This window comes from Typopeltis vanoorti, chromosome 12 (assembly GCF_054136105.1).
Source record: "Typopeltis vanoorti isolate ZY-2024b chromosome 12, IOZ_Tvanoo_1.0, whole genome shotgun sequence".
Lineage (NCBI taxonomy): Eukaryota > Metazoa > Arthropoda > Arachnida > Uropygi > Thelyphonidae > Typopeltis > Typopeltis vanoorti.
The window spans coordinates 71,907,874-71,933,988 of record NC_143560.1 but is presented as its reverse complement, the minus strand read 5'-3'; the positions used below and the strand labels follow the sequence as shown (position 1 = coordinate 71,933,988).

Below are 26,115 nucleotides of genomic sequence, written 5' to 3'. Positions count from 1 at the left end.
ACAGTTGACTATTTAAATCCTATGTATTTATTTAGATTTATGAATTTTAAAAACAACCAAAATGCAAACTGCTGCATCTTATAGTTTAAAATATTTATATTACAAAAGCTATTAATTAAAGTGAATTGATATATCTTTGATATATTAATTGAAAAAAACTTTTCAGTTGTGCCTCATAAACTGGACGTGCTTCTCCTTAGAACAATCTCTTTGCAAGAAATAATGACTTAATATCAAGCAGTTTATGCCTAAACGATTGTTTTCTAATGTTATTTTATAAATATTATTAAATATTATAAATATTATTTAAATTTTATACAGTTGACTATTTAAATCCTATGTATTTATTTAGATTTATGAATTTTAAAAACAACCAAAATGCAAACTGCTGCATCTTATAGTTTAAAATATTTATATTCCAAAAGCTATCAATTAAAGTTTGAACGAAGGCTACAAACTATAATTATTATAGTGCAAGTCTTTTTGTGGGATCATTACTTAGTTTTCCACACGCTCCATTGTAAATCAAATGAAATAAAAGAACAAAACTAGATAACATTTCATAAAAATAAAATTAAATGAATAAAAGAATTGTTCATATTTTCTGTTCACATACATAATTGCTCTTAGATGGTAAATGCTACAATCGATTTTTTATTTGACACCCACTCATGAAAGGTTCTAAATCTATCTTACTTAGTGTCTGGGTGAGCTAAGGGTGTCCAGAGACCAGACCTGGAACTTTTCAATGCTTTTCATGCCACTGCTCAGAATGATCACTTTAGATAGTTGGCCCATAGCTATCAATAATTTTAATAGGTATCTGAAGAGGAGGAGAGCATTGCAGACAACCATGACCATCTCATGGCCTGTAATAGCAACTCAAAAAAAGCAACTGTTCTACAGTTGCTTTTCTTGAGTTGCAAGATAAAAACAACCAAGTTTCTGGGAGACAGAAGCCTGCTTACTCATGTCAAATCAACAAACTTGGAAACAAGTTGAAGAAAGGCTCAGAAAAAATTCATCTATTCAGTAACTAGTATCAAACTTATAATGGTTATTCTTCAGGTGGCTTAGTGTTATGGATACGTATTCCTTTTCCACAGGGCTTCATTTACTGTGGTTCACATCCTGTTTAAAAATACTGTTTCTCAAGTATACTTGTATAAATCTTACCAGGAACACTCAGTAGGCAAATACCTCTGTAATTCTCACATTCAGTTATTTCCCTTTTTATATATGGGTACTATGAGAGCTCTACTCCAATCATCGGGAATTTGTCCCTCTGTCCATGCCTTCTGAACTATGCAGTGCAGTCACTGTAAGACTTTTATGCCTCCATATTTCAGCATTTCTGGTCTAATATCATCGCTGCCTTTCCACATTTCAAGCATTTGATGACTTTTTCTACTTCATGTATGGATATGTATTCCTGAATACATGCCTGTTGAGTGTTTTTTACCACAGTGCTATCACTGCTTGTTTTATTTAGCAATTTTTCAAGGTAATTACTCCATACTTCATATCTTTTTTCTCCAGTTTTCATGTCACCTTTATCATCTCTAATTCCTTTTACAACACTCCTTCCTCCATTTCTGAGCTTCTTCAATGTCCAGAATATCTTGCCACCTCACCACTTCTTACCAAAGTCTTCCCATGACTTTTGTTTATCTAGTTTTACACAGTGTTTAGCTTTCTTACATTTGTTTCTGTATTCTCTAAGAGCACAAGCTGACTTATTTGCCAGGAACTTTTGATATGCTTTCTTCTTCTTTTCCTTCACTGCCTCTTTAACTTCCTTTGTTCACCATGGAGTTCTGATTTTTCTATCCTTGCAGACAACCTCACCACATGCCTCTCTGGCTGAATCAGTCAATTTTTTTTTTCAACGTTTGGTTCCTGTTCTGAAACACTTTCATTTTTTATTCAATAATATTTGTGTATTTTAGTCTACAGTTCACATCTGAGAGCAGCTCAACTTTTATTAGCTTTAAAACTTTCTTAAATGTTCTGCCTTTCAAAATGAAATTCAATTTTATCCTGCTCAAGACTAAATGGTGATCACTTCCAATTTCAAATCCTCTGTACACTCTGGTGTCCTGCACCAGGGAGAAAACATTACTATCAACAATAACATAGTCAATGAGACTTTTCTTATTCCTTGCCTCTTCTTTCCATGTGAATTTGTGCATATTTTTATGTTGGAACATGGTGTTAGTAATAACCAGTCCATGTCCTGAGGAAATCCAAGGTATTTGCCATTATTATTAGCTTTGCTTCTTTCTCCAAATTTTCCCAAAATATTTTTGTATGTCTGACAATCATTTCCTACTCAGCTATTTAGATCCCCAACGAGGACCAACTTTTGCTTTTTCATTGTGTCATTTGCTTTCTCTAAGGCCTCAAAAATTCCTCCACTTCTACTTTAGTAGAACCTTCTGTGGAACACAAACATAAGCACAAATGTCTCATTGTCCAGTTCCCCATTCTCATATTTGCCCACATCACTCTACTTGAGACTGCCTGCCATTCAAAAAGATTAGCCTCATATTTTGTGTTGAATACTATGGCTACTCCTTCTTTTCCTTGATTGTCATTGCCTGAATATAACATTTTGTTATATTCAGGCAATGACCAGTTTTTGTCTATTTTGTTTCAGTCACCCCTATTATGTCGATCTGGTACTTATCTAATTCCTCAGCTAGCTCCATTTCTTTGCCATTTAGGCTTCTTATGTTGATAGTACTGATCTTGAACTCTGGTGATGTTGGGTAAGTTTTAGGATTTGTTCCAGTAGCTCACTTTTCGCTGTTTGCCCTGGTTCCCTGGCAAAAACAACATGGGCCTTGTTTAACCAGGCCCCAGCCAGCATGGAATTCTGTCATGTTGTAACATCATTAATTTTTTTTGGTTTAAGCCAATAATAATACAGTTAGTTCGGCTAAGTCCCAAATTGTCAGCCCATCTTCGTTTGTTCAGTATCCAGGTAGATATCTAATAGGGTGCACCACGAGAAGGTGAGGATTGGACATTACGTCAGAAGCCCTGGTTGGTTCTCCGCATTCCTTTAAAGGCTATGTGGAGGTCTCCTTTCAGTTATACAGCTTTGACCATTAAGCACTTCACCTGATAATGTGTTGAGCAAAATCCAGCATTTTTATTGATGATGATGATATTCAGCTTGTATCTTTCCCACTGCTAGGTGATAGCCTCTCCCATTGCAGGAGGTTGGGTCTACTTTTGGGAGAGTGTATATATATATTTGTATGCAGGTGAAAGACAATCACAAATATCCATAACCTTGGCAGGATTCATACCCACATCCTTTTGTCTGCAGAGTTGATATGTTAATAACTTAGCCAACTAGGCTGTCATAAAGCCTGATGAAGCCAAATCTAGGCTGTAGGGAGATGGTTGATAACTTCAACAAACATTGAAGATAATTCACTTGTATTGTGTTGCAAAAGCAATGGCTGTTCTCTGACACAAATGCAATTTGTTGCTCAACTTTCTCAAGATTTTTATACATCTTTGTGAATTTGTCTGTTTTGCTATGCAGTCCTGGTGAATGATACCTTTGTTATCTAAAAAGACATTATGCATTTTCTGGCATTAGGCTGAGTTTTGAAATTTTTGGTCCTCAATGAGGGAGGATGGCAATATTCCATGGACTGAATTTTCAGTTTGCAATCATAATGATGGGTCAGAGTTTTGTCTCCAGTCAAGACTTTGTGAAGTACTGCTTCTTGTTTGGTAATGTTGAAGCAATTGGTGACAAACTCTCAATCTTGTTTGTTTCATTTCACTTGTCAACTGAGCTTAATGCGCATATGTTATCGTAGCCCAATTCTGTAATGATTTGGATGCAAATCCAAAGTTCACTTTCAATGCTGGTGGTCTCTGACATGGTTAGAAACTAGTGAGGAGAACACACCTGAAATGTTTGGGAAAGAGTCAAGGTCATAATATAGGATGTAGCCAAGAAGTATCAGACCAGGAGACCTATGGATATCAGATTCAACATGGGATCAGATCGAAAGAAGGCAGATGGAGAAACAAAAAGACACAGGGACTGAAGAACATAAGAGATTAGATAGAGAAGTCAGAAAAGCCATCAGGCAAAACAAGAAAAATGAATATGTTAACAAACGTGAAGAGATAGTCTTAAGCACTTTTATAATTGCTTAATAGCACTTTTTGTGATCTTAAGCACAAATTTAAGCCCAAATTGAATGTCAGGAATGGAGCAGTACTAATAGAAGAACTGGAAATCAAAAACAGATGGAACTATGAAGAACTTACAGCAGAGAATAAGGAAAATTTGAAGAGTCTTCTCACCAGGAAAATTCTGGTTTGGAACCTTCTCCACTTCTGCATGAGATTGAAAGAGCAAATAAACAGCTTGCTTACTTTTCTTTCCGAGTCCGGAACACCAATCATATCCTCTCCATCCAAAAAACAGTGACTTGTATCGCCTTGTCATTGACCGTCAGAATATCATCCGTGGAGCACACATTCATTAGATCTGGGCAACATAAAAGATGTTCATCAGTTTGGACGTCTCTGCAGTCACAGCTGTCATCATCTGCATAACCCCATTTCATCAGGTTACTTCTGCATCTGGACACTCCCACTCTAAGATGGTTCAGAGTCCTTCAGGTGCTATAGGGTAGGTGATATCCCTTGGTTAACTCTTCCTTAATTATGGGGGGCTTCTTGAAATTGAACCGATTCCCTCCATAGAACAAGGTGTCGCTCCTCAGGTTTATAGATCAATGGTTTAGTTCTTTGCATAAAACTATGCTTTGAGTCAAGAAGCCATGATGATATGGCTGTACATTGGATGGCTTTCGTCCGTCATCTGCTTTTTTTTCTCCATCTCACCGGCGACTTGACATCTCATGCCTGGTGGTGCTATGCCTGCTAAGGGATATAGCTTGTTGACTGGGGTTGGTCTTAGGCATCCAGTTATGATCCTAATAGTATCATTTAAAGCCACATTCACATGTTTCGCATGGGTGGATGCCACCCACACTAGGGCAGTATACTCCCCTGCAGCAAAACACAGTGCCAAAGCCATCGAGCAAAGTACCTCTGGTCGAGCTCCTCAAGTCATGCCGGTCATTTTTCTTATGATGTTATTTCTTGCATAGATTTTTCCTTTTAGTTCCTGGCAGTGTACCTTATATGACAAGGTACGATCAGCTTAACTCCAAGATATTTGGGATTGCTACTGTGTTCGAGGCATTTTCCTCTCCAGACAATGTTTAACTGCTGTTTTGCTTCCCTGTTGTGCAGATGGAAAGTGCATACTTGAGTCTTGTTTGGGTTAGGCTTCAGGCAATTGGTCTCATAGTAATTGGAGAGTATTTCTAAGGCTTCTGTCAACCTCTTCTCAACTTCTTCAAAACTCCTTGCTTGACTGCATATAGTTGTGTTGTCGGCATAGATAAACCTCCTCACTTGTGAGTGGGTGGGTTGGCTGATCGTTAGTATAAATATTGTAGAGCATCGGGGCCAATACGCTTCCTTGAGGTAAATCATTCTTCTGATTTCTCCATCTGCTCTTCTTTCCTTGCAAAGTTACGTAGAATCGTCGATTCTGGTTTTAACTACATTCATGAGGTGAAAATCTTTTATTTGGTACAGCTTGACCAACAGTTTCTTGTGATTAACAGTGTCATATGCTGCTGAAAGATCAATAAAAGCTGTTCCAGTCACAAGCTTCTTCTCGTAACCATGTTCGATGTGTTGCGTGAGATAAACAGCTTAACAACAGTAAGGCCCCGGGTGCAGGTGGAATCCCAGCAGAGTTAGTTAAGGTTATTGGGGATGAAGGATAAGAGTGTTTCATAGATTGATTACAAGGATATGGAGACAGGATCATGGTCTGGAGACTGGAATAGGTCAATTTTCAAACCACTGCACAAGAAGGGGAGATAAGGATTGCAAGAACTATAGCACTGTTAGTTTAATTTCTCATGAAAGCAAGATTTTATTAAAGATCATTCTAAATAGGATTGAGGTCAAAATTTAGGTAGAGATGCCTGAGGAACAAGCAGGTTTCAGAAATTGGATCCTTTGCTTTAGACAGATCGTAGAGAAGTGAATCGGAACAAACAAGATTCGAAGTGTCACCAATTGCTTCAATATTACCAAACAGGAGGCAGTACTTTTCTTTACAAAGTCACAATTGAGGAAAAAAGTTTGATCCATCATTATGATCCCAATGGTGAAAATTCAGTCCATGGAATATTGCCACACTGCCTCATTGAGAACCAAAAATTACAAAACTCAGCCTATTGCCATAAAATGCATGATGCCTTTTTGGACAGCAAAGGTATTATTCACCAGTACTGCATAGTGAAACAGTAAATTCACAAAGCTCTATAAAGACTTTGAGAAATTTGAACAACAAATTGTGTGTGTCAGAGACTCCACACAAGTGCATTATCTTCAATATCTGTTGAAGTTATCAAACATCTCTCTCTCTATAGCTGGATTTGGCTTCATAAGCCTTCTGGTTATGTTCTGAATTAAAGATACATCTCAGCAGTATCCATTTTGAAAATGACACAACAGGTAAAGTAGTGAATGAGAAACTGGTTCCAAGAATAGTTTACTACAGTGACTTTGAAAAATGTGTTGCACAGTGGAGAAAAATGTATTGAAATGGGGAGATTATATGAGAAATACTATGAAAATAAAATAGAGACATCAGGCTATCTTTTGATTATTTAGTTTACTGTGAATTTATGGTGCCTAGAAACTGAAAATAAACTAAAATTATTTACAGATGATATTTCATCTTTTATATTGGAGTCATTGTCAGGAGATAATCTAACCATTAGACACCAGCTCAGAAATAACAACAGATATAAAATGATTATTCTTTAGCTTTGCATGATGATATCTGTTACTTTTCATTGAGCAGACAAGACTGATTTGTACAAGGTAGCTAAGGCTACCAGACCAATATGTTATGCTTGTGTTTTTCAAAAGGTATGTTATCTGTTCTCTAGCCAGTTTTTTATGAGAGCATAAACTTCAGTTTCCATAAGGAAAAAACACTAACATTCCCTTACAAAACCAGCAGGAAAAGCCAATAAAACTGTATCCTTGTTGGGAATTGAACCCAAGGTAATTTTGAAAGGCATGCCATTCTTCTAGCTACTCTTCCTGTGGAAGCACTTGCAAGCAGTTTTTATATATATATATATATATATATATATGTAGAAAGTTTTATTACCTTGGGTTTATTATACATTAAAGATACCAAGAAATTATATACTTGGTTTTAATCCTTTTCCCACACTGGTTTCGACCTTTATTGAGATCTCAACAATGAGATCCAGGAGAGATACCAAGGTTGAAGTAATGCAGAAGTCATATATATTTCATATACAAGTAGCCAAAACATGTTCAACTTTATTAATAAAAATCTCTGGATGAAAGAAAGATGTAGAAATTTTTTTACCTTGGGTTTATTATATGATAAAGATACCAAGAAATTATATACTTGGTTTTAATCCTTTTCCCAAGGAAGCAAAACAATGTTTTGTACGCAAAATATATTTTGAGCTGAAATATTCTGAAATATGTCTGAGCTACTTGTATGTAGAGGCTAATGACCTCTTATCACTTGCCTTAGTATGTATCCCATAATGCAAAGCACCCCCCCTTTTTTTTTTTTGAATGTGTATAATGCTATGCATAATGGGAAAGGCCACTACCTGACTGATTTTGACCTTTATTGAGGTCTCATCAGTGGAAGCTAGACCCAGAAGATATACCAAGGTTGAAGTAATGCAGAAGTCATATATATATATATATATATATATCTCATATACAAGTAGATGGGATAGATGGGATATGCATGTATCCCATAATGCAAAGCACCCACCCTGCTTGAGGCACAATTCACACAAGACACAGCTTGGTGTGAATGTGTTAATATATAAACATAAAAGTAATTTAAATTTCTAAAAATAGTTATAGCAAATATCTTAACAGCAGGCAAAGTAAAAATGCAAAGTTCATTAAATATTGAGGTCTCAATATTTAATGAGAAAATACTGAATATTACAAATTTCTAAATGTAACACATCAATGTTTACTAGAAGTGCCAGAACATATACTGTTGTATAAATCCCCCCCCCATTCCCTGATAATAATAATTATTATTATTGGTGGTAGTAGCCCATAATATCTCCAATTAACATCAGAACTGGTTTCCACCAAGTTTGTATCCTAATTGTTCATAAATAGGATTGTGCACCTAAGAACACTAAGAAGAATAATTTTTATAGGTGGATATGAATCTAGGTCATCTTTGTTAACAGATGGATTTTTTTTCCTCCTCAGTTTTCCACTTAAAAACAGACAGAATGACTCAGGAACACATGCATTTAATAGACGTCTCTAGTGAGAGTATTAGAGTGCAAAAACAGAGGGTGAAAGAATTAATAATTGTGGCGGGTACGAATGAATTGAAAGGTGATAAATTTTTTATGAGAGAGGACTTGAAAGTATTGTTAAAGGTAGCGAAAGAAAAGAGTGACAGAGAGTTAGAATGGTTAGTCTGTTGCCGCGGTATGACAGAGAGGAGTTTAGGAAGAGGGCCATAATTGCAAATGACATTATGCGTAGGTTATGCAGACGGTGTGGTGTGGAATTCGTGGACGTGAGGAATGAGTTTGAAGGGCGAAAGGACTTATACAAGATGGCTGGCCTGCATTTGAATGGACTTGGTGTGCGGAGACTGGAAAGAGTGTTGCTGAATGAAGTGAAAATGGATGTGCAAAACCAGGGAAACTAGAACTACCAAGGAGGGGGGGGGGAATGGATATGCAGACATCAGTAAGACAGATGAGTGTAAGAATGTATATAATGTACCCGAGCTAGCACTAAGGACTAAAAATGGGAATGGGTCATTTAGAATAATGTATCAATATAGGGGTGGGACTAAGGGATCACTGCATTTCATGTATACTAATGCCAGGAGTATTAGGAACAAGAAGGAAGAATTTTTGGCCTTGATTGGCTCTTCCTGGCCACAGGTTATTGGCATTAGTGAAACATGGCTGACGGAAGAAGATATAGTTAGTGGGATAGATTGTGTAGGTTATAGTGTGTTTAGGAGGGACAGAGAGAATAAAATGGGGGGAGGGGTATTATTGATGATAGCTGATGAACTGCAGCCAAGGAGAATTGAAGTTGTATCGCAGGATAGTGAAAAGAGCCCATTTGAGACTATTTGGTGTGAGATTGAGACTGGCAGAATAAAATATACAGTTGGGTGCTGCTATAGACCAGGTGATGGAATAGATGGTGGAGATAGTATGCTTAGGGAAATTGATGAAATGAGTGGAAGGAAGGTAATTATTATGGGGGATTTCAACTATGGTAACATTGATTGGAAGGAGGAGAGGACACATGTGAGGAAGGAAAAGGATTTTATTCAATTATTAAGGGATAACTATCTGAGACAGCATGTAATTGAAAATACTAGGGGTGTGAGAGTGCTTGACCTGGTAATAGCATCTGAGAATTTGACTGTAATGATTATGACCATGTTGCCACCTATTGGTGAGAGTGATCATAAGGTCTTGACCTGGGAGGTGGCTAAAGGTGTGCAATTTGTGATTAAGACAGGGTATATGTGGAATTACCGTGCTGGCAAGTATGACAAGCTTAGGAGATTGCTTGGATCAGTGCCATGGCATGTACAACTGCAAGGGCTGGACGTCGATAGAGCATGGGAAGTGGTCAAGGGGCATTTACAGGAGGTAATGGCTGATTGTATACCTAGGGTCTGAATAGTAAAACAAGTAGGGGTTAAATGGATGAATAACACCATTAAGCTTGAGCTCCAAAAAAAGAAACAACTGTGGAGGGAATTTAAAGAAAGGGGTGACCTGCAGGCACATGAATGGTATAAAGTGCAGGCCAGAAAGGTAACGAGTGTGGTACAAAAAAGCAAAAGCGGATTATGAAAGGAAACTAGCTTTGCAAGCAAAAGAGAATCCAAAACAGTTCTTTCAATATGCTGCAAGCAAGAAAAAAACTGTACACGGTAAAATGATTTTAAGGAATGACGATGGTAAGGAGGTCACTGAAACAGTCGATATAGTGGAGTTACTGAGCGTGCACTTTGCAAAAGCATATCATCCAGGTGGTGACATTGAAAAAATGAAGGAACCATTAGTATATACGGGAATAGTGATGAATGAAGTGGAGGTGAATAGTCTATTACAGAACCTTAATGTGAACACATCTGTGGGATTGGATGGTATACTGGCACGGGTCTTGCGTGAAGTGGCTAAAGAATTATCAGTGCCCTTGACCATGTTGTTTAATCTGAGTCTCAGGTCTGGCTTAGTCCCGAAGGTGTGGAAAGAGAGGAAAATAGTTTCACTGCATAAAGGAGGATCCAAGATTACGGTTGCAAATTACCGACCGATCAGCATATCAGGAGTCGTTGTCAAGATCTTAGAGAAAGTAGTCAAGGGAAAAATACAGGAATGGATTGATGAAAACGAGATACTGTACAGGGGACAGCATGGCTTTGTGAAGGGTAGATCATGCTTCAGTAACTTCTCAAGTTTTAAGGTGACGGCTGAACTGGATAAGGGAAATGGGTTTACAGTGATACTGCTGGACCTGGCAAAGGCGTTTGACAGGATACCACATGGAATACTAATCCGTAAACTACAACATATGGGAATGGATATAGGGATGGTGAGATGGATAGGTGGTTGGTTGATGGAGAGATATCAAAGAGTAGTTTATTCAGGAGTAGAGTCCAAAAATCATCCTGTGTCTAGTGGTGTGCCGCAGGGTTCTGTTCTTGGACCACTGCTGTTTAATCTGTTCATTAACGATATAGGGAAGGATCTAAGTGGAACAATTCATTTGTTTGCTGATGATGCAAAGTTGGGTAGGGCAGTAGTGAATGCAGAAGATGTCAAAGTCTTGCAGGATGACTTAGATAGATTGGAGTTCTGGGCTAAGGAGAATGGATGTCAATTTAATGTGACAAAATGTAAGGTTATGCATTTTGGGGTGAAAAGATTAGCAGCAATATACCACATTGGTGGAACTGTACTCCAAGAGATTGATGAGGCCAGGGACTTGGGAGTGTTGGTGGATAGGGAGATGAAGTTTAGGGGGCACACTGCAAAAGTAGCTAAATCAGCTCATCAACTCACTTGGTTGTTGAAAAATACCTTGACGAGCAGAGATAAGCAAGTTATTGTACCTCTGTACCGAGCCTTGATAAGACCTCATCTCGACTACTGTGCACAGATTTGGTCACCTCGGTTCCTTCTTGGTTGGGAGGAGGTGGAGAGGATCCAGAGGCGAGTGACTAAGATGATAACAGGTCTATGGAATGAACCATATGAGAACAGGTTGAAGATTTGTGGGTTGCAGAAACTAGTTGATAGGCGGAGGAGGGGAGATATGATTGAGACATTCAAATTGCTAAAGGGATTCTATAGGATTAATTCAGAGGATATTTTTGAGATCAGGACTGGTGGTGGGAGAACTAGGGGACACCTATGGAAGCTGGGCAAGAGTGTGGTTAGCAGGGGTGTTAGAGCTGGGTTCTTTAATTTTAGAGTGGTAAATGAGTGGAATAATCCGCCAGAGTCTGTTGTGGGTGCTATGATGGTGAACGAGTTCAAGACAAGGTATGATAGATAATGTGAGAATGTAATCGCATAGTTGTGTGGACATGATGTTTAGGGCCTCCCTCGATGAGTCTAAGGACTCCTGGAGTCGCCCGAAATAATAATAATAGACAAAGTACACATGGTATGTTAGTATGTTAATATAGTCTTAACAAAATGAATAACTGTTAGATTAAAATTGACTTGCTCAAGTTGAAAACTGAGTTAATAAATGCAGTGAAATTTAAGCTTATGTTATCTCATTTATCTGAAATGTTTTCTATTTCAGGTTAGCTACTGTTCCTGTCATGTTACTTGCTCATAACTATTCCCAAATAAGCCTTCTGGTGACTATTAGTAGCCTGAGTCAGCTTTCAAGGTATTTTCAATACTTCGGTATTGCTTATTGCATGTATTTCACTGTTTCGAACTTTTTATTATCAATTTATTTTGGGGCTTCTGACTTTTTCCCTCTTAATTTTAGTAATTAAATTTTTGAAAGCATTCACTAATACATAATGAAAATATTAAAGATCCATTTTTTTTCCATTATTTTTTGATACCAGTATCATGTACCATTATGGGAAGACCCAACTTGGATTTGGTGTCTTTAAGTGGGTTTGATCAATAATGAGGAAGTGTCAGAAGTGATCATTAAGTTTATGCTGGTGAGGTCTTCTATACAGGACTTAAAATAGACAGAGTTCTTTGTGCGAAGGGCAGTATCACCAGTAATATGAAAAAATTGGTGATATGAAAAGGCTTGCCTAGTTTGTAAGCTGGGTGAGTCTGTGCTATCTACAGTTGGGAGTAATGATATATTTACATTATGAAATTTTGGCAACCCATACATTCAAAGGGAAGGGGTGAATATAAGGTTTTAATTTGTTAGCAACTTTAACTGGCCAGGAGGTAATTTTTTCTCTCCAGAAGTCTGTTAATGGTTTTAATCTGTTGTGTTAGTGGGATCATATTGTAACTGGTGGTAGGTAGAACAGTCTTTTTAGAAGGCTAATTATTTTATGCGTGAACTCTGAATGGTTTGAGAACCACAGTTGCATCATCCTTATCTGCTTTATTGGGTATTATTTTTATTTTATTTATTTATATATTTATTTTTTTGGTCAATTTTTGAGTTTCTAAAAACGTTTAAATTCTTTGATGGAGAGATTACTTTTTGGAAAATTTTGCCTCTGCTAGCATTTTGGCTATATATAGCCTAGTATTGTTGGCCACATTGATAGTGAAGTTATGGCTGCAATTCAGGGTGTTAATGTCTGTTTGGAGGAGAAGTTTACTATGTTGTTTTCAGGTAGTTGTGAAGGCTTGAGAGAGATTTCTTTTTAATATCAGACTGGCATACTTTTGGATGCCAAAGGGTGCTTAAGGGTCAAAGCTGTATAACTGAGAGGAGACCTCCACATAGCCTTTAAAGGAATGCGGAGAACCGACCAGGGCTTCTGACCTAATGTCCAATCCTCACCTTCTCGGGGTTCACCCTGTTGGGTATCTACTTTGATATTGAACGAATGAGGATGGGCTGGCAATTTGGGATTTAGCCGACCAAATTGTATTCTTATTGGTTAAACCAAAATAAAAAATGATGGTACCACATGACAAAATTTCATGCCGGCTGGGGCGTCGCCCGGTTAAACAAGGCCCCCGTTGTTTTCACCAGGGAACCAGGGCGAACAGCGAAAAGTCAGCTACTGGAACAAATCTGAAAACAAACCCCAACTCAACATCAACAGAGTTAAAAATCGGTACTATCAACGTAAGAAGCCTGAATGGCAAAGAAATGGAGCTAGCTGAGGAATTAGATAAGTACCAGATCGACATAATAGGGGTGACAGAAACAAAAAAAGACCAAAACTGGTGAGATCTTTCTGAGCAATAAATACAAAATGTTATATTCAGGCAATGACAATCAAGGAAAAGAAGGAGTACCCATAGTATTCAACACAAAATACGAGGCTAATCTTCTTGAATGGCAGTCAGTCTCAAGTAGAGTAATGTGGGCAAATATGAGAATGGGGAACTGGACAATGAGACTTATTTGTACCTATGGTCCCACAGAAGGTTCTACTAAGGTAGAAGTGGAGGAATTTTTTGACGCTTTAGAAAAAGCAACTGACACAATGAAAAAGGAAAAGTTGGTCCTTCTTGGGGATCTAAATAGCAGAGTAGGAAATGATTGTGAGACATACAGAAATATTTTGGGAAAATTTGGAGAAAAGAGCAAAGCTAATAATAATGGCAAATATCTGTTGGATTTCTGCTCAGGACATAGACTGGTTATTACTAACACCATGTTCCAACATAAAAATGTGCACAAATTCACATGGAGAGAGAAGAGGCTAGGAATAAGAAAAGTCTCATTGACTATGTTATTGTTGATAGTGATGTTTTCTCCCTGGACACCAGAGTGTACAGAGGATTTGAAATTGGAAGCGATCACTATTTAGTCTTGAGCAGGATAAAATTGAATTTCATATTGAAAAGAATAACATGAAAGAAAGTTTTAAAGCGAATAAAAGTTGAGCAGCTCTCAGATGTGAACTGCAGACTAAAATACAGAAAGATTATTGAAAAGAAAATGAAAGAGTTTGAGAACAGGAATCAGACCTTGGAGATTCAGTGGCAAACTCTGAAGAAAACATTGATTGATTCTGCCAGAGAGGCATGTGGTGAGGTTGTGTGCAAGGATAAAAAAATCAGAACTCCCTGGTGGACACAGGAAGTTAAAGAGGCAGTGAAGGAAAAGAAGAAAGCATATCAAAAGTTCCTGGCAAATAAGTCAGCTTTTACTCTTACAGAATACAGAGACAAATGTAAGAAAGCTAAACAGTGTGTAAAACTAGCTAAACAAAAGTCATGGGAGGACTTTGGCAAGAATGTAGAAAATAAATATCAAGAAGGTGGCAAAATATTCTGGAGGTCGTTGAAGAAGCTTAGGAATGGAGGAAAGAGTGCTGTAAAAGGAGTTAGAGATGATAAAGGTGACATGAAAACAGGAGAAAAAGATATCCTTGAAGTATGGAGTAATTACTTTGAAAAACTGCTAAATGAATCAAGCAGTGATGACAGCACAGTAATAAAAAACACTGACCAGGCATGTAGTCAGGAATACATATCCATACTTGAAGTAGAAAAAGCCATCAAAGGCTTGAAATGTGGAAAGGCAGCAGGAGTAGATGATATTCGACCAGAAATGCTGAAGTGTGGTATAAAAGTCTTACATTGGCTGCACTGCATAGTTCAGAAAGCCTGGACTGAGGGACGAATTCCCGATGATTGGAGTAGAGCTCTCATAGTACCCATATATAAAAAAGGGAAATAAAACTGAATGTGAGAATTACAGAGGTATTTCCCTACTGAGTGTTCCTGGCAAGATCTATGCAAGTATACTTGAGAAACGGTTGAGAAGAATTGTGGAAGAAAAGCTTGGTGAAGAACAAGCTGGATTCAGGCCAAATAGAGGCTGTCAGGATCAGATCTTCACTTTACGACAAATAGTCGAGAAAGTATGGGAATATAACAAAGATCTGTATTTAAGTTTTGTCGATTTGGAAAAGGCATATGACAAGGTGCCAAGAGAGAAGCTATTCAATATGCTGCAGTTATTTGGTGTCAATGGGGCATTATATAAAGCAATACTTAGTCTTTATTTGAGTTGTAAGTCAGCAGTTAGAATTGAAGGAAGTACAGGAAGATGGTTTAATATTAAATCTGGTGTGAAACAAGGATGTACATTATCTCCTCTGTTATTCATTATCTATATGGATCACATTATGAAGGAAAGTGGTATTAAACCTGATATCAGAATTGGAGATGTTAATGTCAGCTCTTTGCTTTATGCAGATGATGTTATACTTCTAAATAAATCCGCTAAAAGTCTGCAAGATTCTCTGACTAAATTGAATAGCTGTTGTAATAGATATGGTATGAAGGTCAGCAATAAAAAGACAAAGACAATGAAAATAGGCAGAATCATTGAAAATGTCAACTGTGTTGTGAATGGAGAACCTGTGGAACAAGTAAAACATTTCAGCTACTTAGGCACGATTTTTAGTGAAGACGGTAAATTAAATATAGAAATAGACAACAGAATCAGCAAAGCTGGTATGGTGGGAAGTCAATTGAATAAATTCATATGGAATAAGAGAGAAATTAGTCGGAACACTAAATTAGCTGTATACAAGACAGTGTTCAAACCAGTTTTAACTTATGGATCTGAGAGCTGGGTCAGAAGTAAAACACTTGACCAAAGACTAGAGACCGCAGATATGAGAGTCCTGAGAAAGATTAGAGGCATGAACAGATGGCATCAATGGCAATATCATATTAAAAATGAGTTTATTAGGAAAGAACTTGACATTGTCAGCATCCAGGAATGCATTAGCAGAGCTAATCTCAGGTGGTATGGTCACTTAAATAGAATGGGAGAGGAAAGATTAGCAAAACAAGTGTTCTCTGCCAGGTTGGCAGGAAAACGACCCAGAGGAAGACCAAGATATAGGTGGATTGATACAGTACAAAGTGCATTAGACGATAGAAATATAAGATCTGATAATGTTGGAGTCTTGACAAGTAACAGACTGATTTGGAGGAAAATTGTAGATAGGAAGTTAGTAATGATGTAAATTTTTCATGTAGTACTGTCATATCCTGTACACCCCTTGAGGGTACATGGCAGGAATTTGATGATGATGATGATGATACTTTTGGATGTGGCAGTTTTTTTATTTTTTGGAATTCCTTATATGTTTTGATGCATTGGAGATGTCTAAAAGAATCATCTAGATTTCTGTACTTGCCTTGGTTGTTGAGTCCTTCTAGCATGCAAATAGCTTTGTTAGTGCTGACATGTGTTAGTGTTGGCTGCACTGATTGCAGGCTGCTGTATGATCATGATCCTCTTAGACCTCCAATGCATCAGTAGACAAGGAATTGCAAAAATTAAAAAGTTTTTGGCACATCTGAAAGTTGCCATTCTGGTAAAAAAAAAAAAAAAAAAAAAAAAAAAAAAAAAAAAAAAAAAAACACTTCCTAAGCTTCAGTGATCACCCAAAAGCAATGTAGTGAAAACCTATCCTTTGCTACCCTTGGAACATCACCATTAACACCCTGAGTCACATGCAGAACTTCATTGTTGCTCCCAGAAATATATCCGCCCATGATTTCTTGATACAGATTCCAGCAAGTGATCTGCAGCCTTCCTTCTAATTGCCAACAATATTAGGTTGCATGTAACCACTGTGCTAGCAGAGGTGAAATCTCCCCAAAGCAACATCTCCAACAGATAATTTAAGGCTTTTCTGAAACTCAAAAATGGCAAAATAATAATAATAATTAACAGCAGATAAGGGCAACAAACATAGTTCTTAACCAGTCAGATTACATGCTTAAAAAATGACTTCTAAAAGACTGTTCCACTTATCACCAGTTAAACTATATATTTTTCAGATTGAAACCTTTACAGACTTCTGAAAAATATCACCTTCTGGCCATTGGATGTATGGGCTAAAAGGTCATAAAGAAAACTTACTATTACACCAAACTAGCCAAAAACGTACTTTTTTTTCACATTGCTTGTAACATTCCTTCATTCATAAAGAACTCTACCTATTTTAATTATGTCCTGTACAGAAGACTTTAAGTTTATCCTCCATGACACTGACTTAAAGATCACTTTGACATCTCCTTATTCACCAAAGTTTCACTTAAAGATACCTTTGATCTAATACAAATTAAAGTATAAAAAATTATATTTCTCTGGCAAAAATGAATGATATTAGTCATGCCATATCATGCAAAAAGGTAAGAAGAAAGAACTAATTGTCATGGTTGCCACTAATGATCTGAGAGGTGAAAAGTATTCTGTGAGGGAGGATAGGAAAAAGTTGTTGGATGAAGCAAAAAAGGAGAGACAAAAAGTGATGATTGTAAGTCTCATGTCACACTATGTTAGAGGCGAATTATAGAGGAGGGCATTAATAGCAAATCAATTAATATGCAGGTTGTGCAGAAGAGATGATGTAGGATTTGTGGACCTACTGTCTGAGTTTGATGTAAAGAATGATTTGTATAATGCCGATGGACTCCACCTAAATTTAGTGTTAAGAGCTTTGTTACTGAACATGCTGAAGCTCAAATTCAGGCATATACTCAAGCAATTAGGGTGGATGCAGGTGAGTGTGTTTGAAAGTATCTGTGAGGCAAGAGAATGTAAGAATGACCAACAAGTGAAGAATCTAGTTTCTCAAGCAAAAATATTGAATAGGGTACTCAGAAAGTAAAGGTGGTTGGAGCCTAAATGGATGCTAGAGTTTTTGTATACTAATACCAGAAGTATCAAGAACAAAAGGAAGGAGCTTTTGGCATTGGCTAGTGCAATCTCACCAGAAGTTATAGGCATTAGTGAGAGTTGACTAACAGCACATGATGTGATTACAGGAATAGAATGTGAAGAGTTCAGAATTTTCAGGGAGGATAGAGAAAATAAAATGTGGGGGGGGGGGATACTGCTGATGATAGTAGTAGAAGAATTGCCACCAAAAGGGAATAGGAGATAGGTGGGAGAGAGTGGATGGTCATTTGAAGCAGTCTACTGTGAGATCAAGGTCAATAAGACAAAATATACAGTTGGTTGCTGCCAGTGGGTTCCAGGTGTTGTGTCTGTCTTTCGTCCAACCTTATATTTGCTAGCTGTTGTTTGACCCCACTTTCAAACATAAAGAAAATTTTTTATTATACTGTGCCACTCTATGTTTGAAATCACACAATTTTGTAAGGGAATCAAGCACCAATTAGCACTACAGCTGTAAGAACTTACTACAGGCCGAAATTGTCTTACTTATATATTGGGTTTCCCGCAAAATTTGGATTTTAATGAGCGGTGCAATGAAACTGAAATTAGGCAAGCATAAGAATTGAGTTAAACAAGATATTTAATTCTCTCACAAAATTATTCTTACATAAGAAACAAGAACTCTATTAAGATCAATACAATTAGAAAACAATTTATGCATTCTATACAGAAATTAGATTCTACTCAGCTGAGTATATCATTTACTGCTAGAACTTATGTATAAGGCTTTCACAATTCTCATCCGTTATAATTTCAACTTAGTTTCACTTTAAACAACATCAATATTCAGCAAAACATTTAAAAGTTGATTCTTTTTACTCTCAGAGAAATATTCATAAACTTCAATTCATCAAACACTTAACTGGCCACTTCAATATCTATCAGAGGAGAGGATTAAAATAGTTCTTAAAAGGTTCAGTCTTAAATATACATGTGCATTGTGAGATAACACATTCAAACACGAACTATTTCTTTATTGAAGTTTCTCACATTTTGTTTCACAAGGAAATGTTTTATAATATCACTCAATCAAGCTGGACTATTGAAAGTTTATTTTTCACTTGGTTAGAGTATAATAAATTTAGTTTAATCCTTTATCCACGTGTGAGCAAACAAAGTTTGCGCCTGAAAGTATCTTCAGGACTGGGGTAAGGTGGTACAACACCAGGGCAACTCGTTGCAAAGGTGGAGCAAGATACCAACACTCCTGTCTCAGTATCTCCTATAATGCAAAACACATCTCCCTTGCAGATATGTCTAATGTTATGCATTAAGGGAAGGGCCACCACCCAGACTAGTTTCGACCTTTATTGAGGTCTCTTCAGTGGGAGCCAGGCCCAAGTTGAGATACCAGGCAGAAGCATTAGCAGGTCATCTCTCAACTTGGGCCTGGCTCCCACTGAAGAGACCTCAATAAAGGTCGAAACTAGTCTGGGTGGTGGCCCTTCCCTTAAAGCATACCATTAGACATATCTGCAAGGAGATGTGTTTTGCATTATAGGAGATACTGAGACAGGAGTGTTGGTAGCTTGCTCCACCTTTGCAACAAGTTGCCCTGGTGTTGTACCACCTTACCCCAGTCCTGAAGATACTTTCAGGCGCAAACTTTGTTTGCTCACACTTGGATAAAGGATTAAACTAAATAAACTAAATTTATTGCAAGCTGGACTAGCTGGCTTCAGCAACATGAAATTTTACCAAGTTCTCCGGACACACATCACTATCACACGTTAGTTATAGAATAGATATTCTTACTGATATGATCATCATAGCTTGTACATTATGGAAAATTCTTACATCACTTCTAGCCACTCAATAATTTTCCACTTTAGACTGCACAAAACTTGTAGTATCCCTGAGTTCAACAACTTATATGCTGGAAAAGATATTTTCTTGCATGTAATAACTTGTCTTACGATAAATCTCAATCATATTATTATCCATTCACTCAAGTAAATTCCTTTACAAGATGACAGGAAACTATAAATAATTATGAGTTCAAAGTAAGATTCATTAAAATCGGAACAAGCTTCCAAATCTTTGTTGCGACGTTCGATCTCGGGTTAGGTCACGTCTCACTACCTATCTACACTTACTCCATTTTCCTTCTGGTTCCTTCTTCCTCTATCTCATAAATCCTCTCTCTTTTTCTCACCCAAACATGATCGTTGTAGTTCTCAATGCTAAGGCACGCACTATCATGAAATAACTTAGTTTTCTGACAGCAGCCAATCAAATCACATTAGCAGAGTCCGTTAGAAATACTTTCACTTTCCGTAACAACAAATAAAATGCATATATTACAGTTCACTTAGGATACATTTTACAAGTTATATTAATAATTTATACAAGATAAAATAACTAAAAAAAAAATTACAATTATTATTTCAATGAACAAATAACAGTAAGTGTTTAAATTACAATTTATTTAGGAGCAAATTTAGCTCAGGAAATGCAATTCATGTTAAATCATGAATGAAGTATTTATAAGTCATAAAATTCTTCATTCACAATTTAACACAGGTATGACCTGAAGGCAATGCATCAGCAAATTAGTATAATGAGTGCAGGTTGAGTGATTATTATGGGGGACTTCAACTATCGAGATACAGATTGGAAGAAAGAAAGATCACAAGGCAAGAAGGAAATCACTCATCTACTGAGAGATAATTACTTGCGGCAACATGTGATGGAGGGAAATGGGAGTGCTAGAAGTGTTGGACCTATCCAAGATAGCCATTGCCTCCTTGAGAGATTGCAAAATATGAGGAATATTCTGTCAAGAATGGCAGGTAATAATGATAAGCTTAGGAGGAAGCTCAGAGCTGTGCCATGGCATAAAATCCTAAGTGAAGGATGTTATTAGTGCATGGGAGATAGTTAAGTGGCATCTTGAGGAAGCAATATTAAATTGTATACCTATGGTAAGGAGGTAAATCAGGTAGGAGTTAGATAGATTACATCAGCGCTTCCTAAACTGTGAGCTGTGGCCCCCTAGGGGGCCGTAAGTTTTGTTGAGGGGAGGGGGGTGAAATAATGAAAACAAATTTAAAATGTTTTAAGACTAAGTAGTTTTTTTTTTATTTTAAAAGAAACGTATTTAATTTTTATTATTTATTTTTTGTTTGCTTTTATATTTTAATGGAAAAAATTACACATTGGTGTTGGTTCACAAATTTTGCTTCTTGCGTATTTCAGCGATTAATGAATATTAATAAATATATATTTATTCATATAAGTTTCATTTCAAATATATTGCTAAGAAATACAAAAAAAGATTACAAATGCAAAATCTTGAATATAAATTGTATTGAATATAAATACAATAAATATTACAATAATACATCTCTATATTACAATTTTTTTTTCACTGGGGGGCCATGAAATATATTAATTTTTCCAAAGGGGCCTTGGCATCCATAAGTTTGGGAAGCACTGGATTAGATAGATGAGTAGTATCATTAAGCATGAGTTGCAAAAAAAAAGAAAGTGTTTTAGAGAATATATAAAGACCAGCAAGCTCACAAAGAGCATAAAGGTTAGGCGAGAAAGGTGACCAGCAAGCTCATAAAGAGCACAAAGGTTAGGCGAGAAAGGTGACCAGCAAGCTTATAAAGAGCACAAAGGTTAGGCGAGAAAGGTGACCAGCAAGCTCATAAAGAGCACAAAGGTGACCAGCATAGTAAGGAAAGCTAAACCAGATTATGCGAGAGCCAAAGAAATTCCCAAGGAGTTATTTTATTATGTAGCAAGTAAGAGGAGGAATGACGGAAGAATAACCCTAATGAGTGCTTAGGATGACGAAGTGACAGAAGCATTTAAAATAGTTGAGTTATCGAGTGACCACTTTGCAAGGGTATATCATCCAAGTGAGGTTAATGCTGTGACATATGTGACAGAGACTGATATGGGAACAGAAGTGGATGAATTGGAGGTACTTAGGATATTTCAGAATCTCAATGTAAATACAGTTGTGGGATTAGATGGGATATTAGCTCCTGTTTTGCAAGAATGTGAAAGAGAACTGGCAATGCCTCTGATTACTCTTTAATTTAACTCTTAATTCTGGTAGATTTCCAAGGGATTGGAAAGTGGGCAAAATAATTCCTTGCATAAGGGAGGTTCTAAGACTGCAGTAGCAAATTATAGACCAATCAGTATCTCAGGAGTGGTTGTAAAAGTACTGGCAAAATTGGTCAAAGAGAGAATTCAAGAATTGGGTGGATAAGAATATGATACTCTATGCAGGGCAACTTGGCTTTGTGAAAGATCAGTCATGCCTTAATAATTTGCTAACTTTTTATAATAGAATGACAGCTGAGTGGGTTAAAGGAAATGGCTACATGATGTTTCTGTAAGGTTTTGCAAAGGTATTTGACAGAATACAATGTGGAACTCTGTTACACAAATTAGAACAAATGGGCATGGATAGGAAACTGGTGATATGAATAAAAGAGTTGCTAATGGACAGATACCAAAAAAGTACTATATGGAGGAGCAGAATCCAGTAAAAAGCAGATGACTGGTGGTATGCCACAAGGTTTTGTGCTAGGACAACTACTGTTTAATTTGCACATAAATGATATTGGAAATAATCTGAAAGGAAATATATCAGTTGTTAGCTGATGATGCAAAATTAGGTAGAGTAATAGTTAATCAACACAATGTTGATTAAGTGAGCTGAATATGGACAAAATTTCAGTATGGAGAAAAGATAATGGGTGTCAGTTTGATGTGGAGAAATGTAAAATTATGCATTTTGGGATAAATCATTTACAAGCTGTATTCCACATTGATGGCAATGTACACTAGGAAATAGATGAAGCTAGAGATTTAGGGATAATGGCAGACAGAGAGTTGAAGTTTAGAGGGCATATTGCTAAGGCTGCTAAAGTAGCTCATAAGATTGCTTGGCTATTGAAGAACGCACTAACAAATGGAGATAAGGAAGTTGTTATTCCTCTTTAGAAGGCCTTAATACTTCAACAAGTATTACTGTGCTCAGGTTTGGTCTCCTGGGTTTCTTGGAAATTAAGTGATAGAGAGGATTCAGTGGCAAGTGACCAAGATGGTCTGTGGAATGTTTCTATGAGGATAGATTGAGAATTTTAATGGTTGCAAAAGTTGGTTGATAGGCAGAATAGAGGGGAATATGATAGAAATATTTAATTTACTTAAAGGGTTTTATAGGATTGATGCAGTGGAAATGTTTCAGCACTTGGCTAGAGGATACAGAACAAGAGGTCATCCCTGGAATCTGAGTAAAGGTGTGGTTAGTAGGGGTGTGAAGACTAGATTTTTTGCTTGGAGAATTTGTCAGAAAACTGACACTGGCAATGGGTTGCCAGTGTCAGTTGTGAACACTTTGTCTGTTAATGCATTCAAGGACAGGTATGATAGATTGTTTGGATAGTTTGGGTCTCCCGGGGTGACTTTGCAGACACCATGGAGATGCCTGTACGATAATCGTAATAATACCACCTGAATTTCCTCCTTATATCTCAAGTCCTGTTTCGATTCAACATGAACTCAGGCTATTTGTTTAGCAAGGCACATGAAATAGAGTTCATGGTGTGGCCATGGGCTCTTCTCACTCTTCCTATGCAGCCAACTACTTTTTTTTTTGAGACATTTGAAAAGTATGCTGATCAACCTCTGTTTCTTCCCTGCCCCCCAGACCATTTGTCTGTGCAGTATAGACAGTGTTTTATGAATTGGCCACATGGCTTGGATACTCTGAACACTTTTCTTTTCTCTTTGTGAATTGCTAACATCCATTACCTAGTTTGCTATAGAAATAGAAAGCTACAACAACAGTCTATCCTTCCTTGATACCCTGATTATATGACGATCAGATGGATTCTGTACACTCATACATCCATCAACTGTTGCATCATCCCCCTCCCCTTCCTTCCACAGCAATATGGCATTATAAAATCTCAGGTAAACAGGGCAAAACTAAGGATACTAATTTGTTCTGATAGCATTTCATTTATTTCTGAAATCAACCACATACACAGTACCTTTTAACCAATGGCTACAACAACCCTCACTGAATTGAGAAAAAAAAGTCAACACTCCCATATCTACTCATTCTCTCTCCTCCTCCAAACATTGTATACAGTAAATTCATCACCATCCCATTTATCTGTAGCATTTCTGAAATTCTCAGTTGTAATTTCTTAAAACGCAAGATAAGCAGAAGGTAATGTTACCCTACATAGAACCTTTTTTGCTTAAATATGTGGAGATTCAAAATCGCACATCTACTTTTTCTGCAGAAGTTGAATATGAGATGGCTAAGGGAAGAGGGATATCCACTAAAGCACAGGAACTTTCCTTGTTGCCTTCAGTGGACCATTACAAAGACACTTCATAATTCCAGAATGTTGCTTGCAAATTCCATGCATGATTGTTATTCCTTTATTATTATATGATTGTGTAATGCAACAAAAGAATTACAAGTAATTCTTTTGTGGATGGATGTGTTTGAATGTGGTGCCCACAGGTTCCAAGAAGATTGCATGAAGATATCGTTATAGTATGGTATGAGTGTTACTCTGAATAGTTTAGCTATCAATAAAGGTTATTTGCCTTGAAAAATGGTTTCTAAAAGGATATCCTTTATCCCTTACTGTCCAGTCCATAATACAGTGAATCATAATACAATCACTTCTCAGGATCATGATTGTTATGACATTAAATCTTGTCAAGAGTATGTTTCACAGAATTTCTGCAACATTAAGTCTTATGATTTCACTTGGTTTTAATTTTTTTCATGTTGTTTTAATATGATAATATGATTTATCAAAGTAAATGGGGGGAGGTGCGCATGCTCGCTTGTTCATGCACGTCCAATAACAAAAAGTGAATATAACAATTTAAATTAGTTTTTTATTCACTTAAAAGTTTATTTGGTGTTTTGTGTTTATTATATAAATGACATTTTTGAATCTTTAACTTATACTATTTTATAATTTGCAGTGACTATTCCAGTCAAGTAAATCTGACTAACCAGCCATATAACCAAGAGAACATAAAATCTTTGAAGTGTCAAGGATTTTCGTGGGTTGGCCCAAGTAGGCGGCAGGTGCTAGCAGGTCCGAGTGCTACTATTAATGTGCCATTACAAGTGTGCTTTAGCTCCACAGGAACATACAATATAGGAAATTTAGTTATTCAGAGTAGTCTGGAAAGCAGTGAGGAACAAGAAAAGTCATATCTGTCCCACATTTTAGCACCTTGTTTAATCATTATAAGTGACTCTAGACTAGTGACAAATTGACATCTGGTTTTCTGGTGTACATCAAAGTTAAGGTCTAAAGAAGTTGTGTCATCTCACAAATGTGGAACTTTTATGGCACGTGAAGCTTTAATATTTAATCCCTTGTAATAAAGCCACTAATACGATAAAGTATGCACCTGTAAACCAGATCATGTATGAAAATGCAAGAGTTAAGAAGTTATTGGGAAATAATTCCCTGTTGTACATTGTGGAATAATAAATTGAAATTGAATAATTTTAAGCGAGCCTTTTAAAAAAATATTTTGTAATCTTTAATTTGAAATTTCATTTTGTAATAAAAATCCTAGTTGAGCTGAGGATTTTGTTGTTTTTAATTTGATATGTTAGTTTTAAGTTGAAGTCTACTTTAGTATATTTTATTCTCTAAAACATGATCTTCCAAAGTAAATAGAAACCCAAATCACAAAAACATTTATTTTTTTCAATTACATTTCAGCATTATTTTATTGAGCTTATTCCTGAACAATATTTTTTTGATGGCATATTTTGATTTCAAAATATGCCACATTTTAATAAATACTGAGTACTGCTATTGATCTTAAAGCCGTTAATATGGGGGGGGGGGGGGATTCTATGCAAGGAGAGATTGCAATCTACCAATCAAAAATTGACAGTTTTTGTGTTTTATTGCTTCTTTGAACACTTCATCATCATCATCAAATTTCTAATATATATATATATATATACCCTCAAGGGGGTTGTACAGGATATGATAGTACAACATGAAAAATTTACATCATTACTAACTTCCTATCTACAATTTTCCT

At 36.7% G+C, this 26,115-nt stretch overlaps 1 protein-coding gene across 3 annotated transcripts in view; it reads left to right on the top strand.

Annotated features, from left to right (window-relative positions):
• Positions 1–25,647, top strand: part of l(3)76BDm (trafficking protein particle complex subunit 8 homolog l(3)76BDm) — a 447,636-nt gene extending 421,989 nt beyond the window's left edge. For all 3 annotated transcript variants that reach the window (XM_090401248.1, XM_090401249.1, XM_090401247.1), the window contains 2 exons: positions 11,962–12,051; positions 25,027–25,647. In XM_090401248.1, coding sequence (XP_090257374.1) covers positions 11,962–12,051; positions 25,027–25,327 — 391 coding nt within the window. In that variant the 3' untranslated portion in view covers positions 25,328–25,647. The remainder of the gene's footprint in view (positions 1–11,961; positions 12,052–25,026) is intronic.
• Positions 25,648–26,115: the final 468 nt, after the last annotated feature.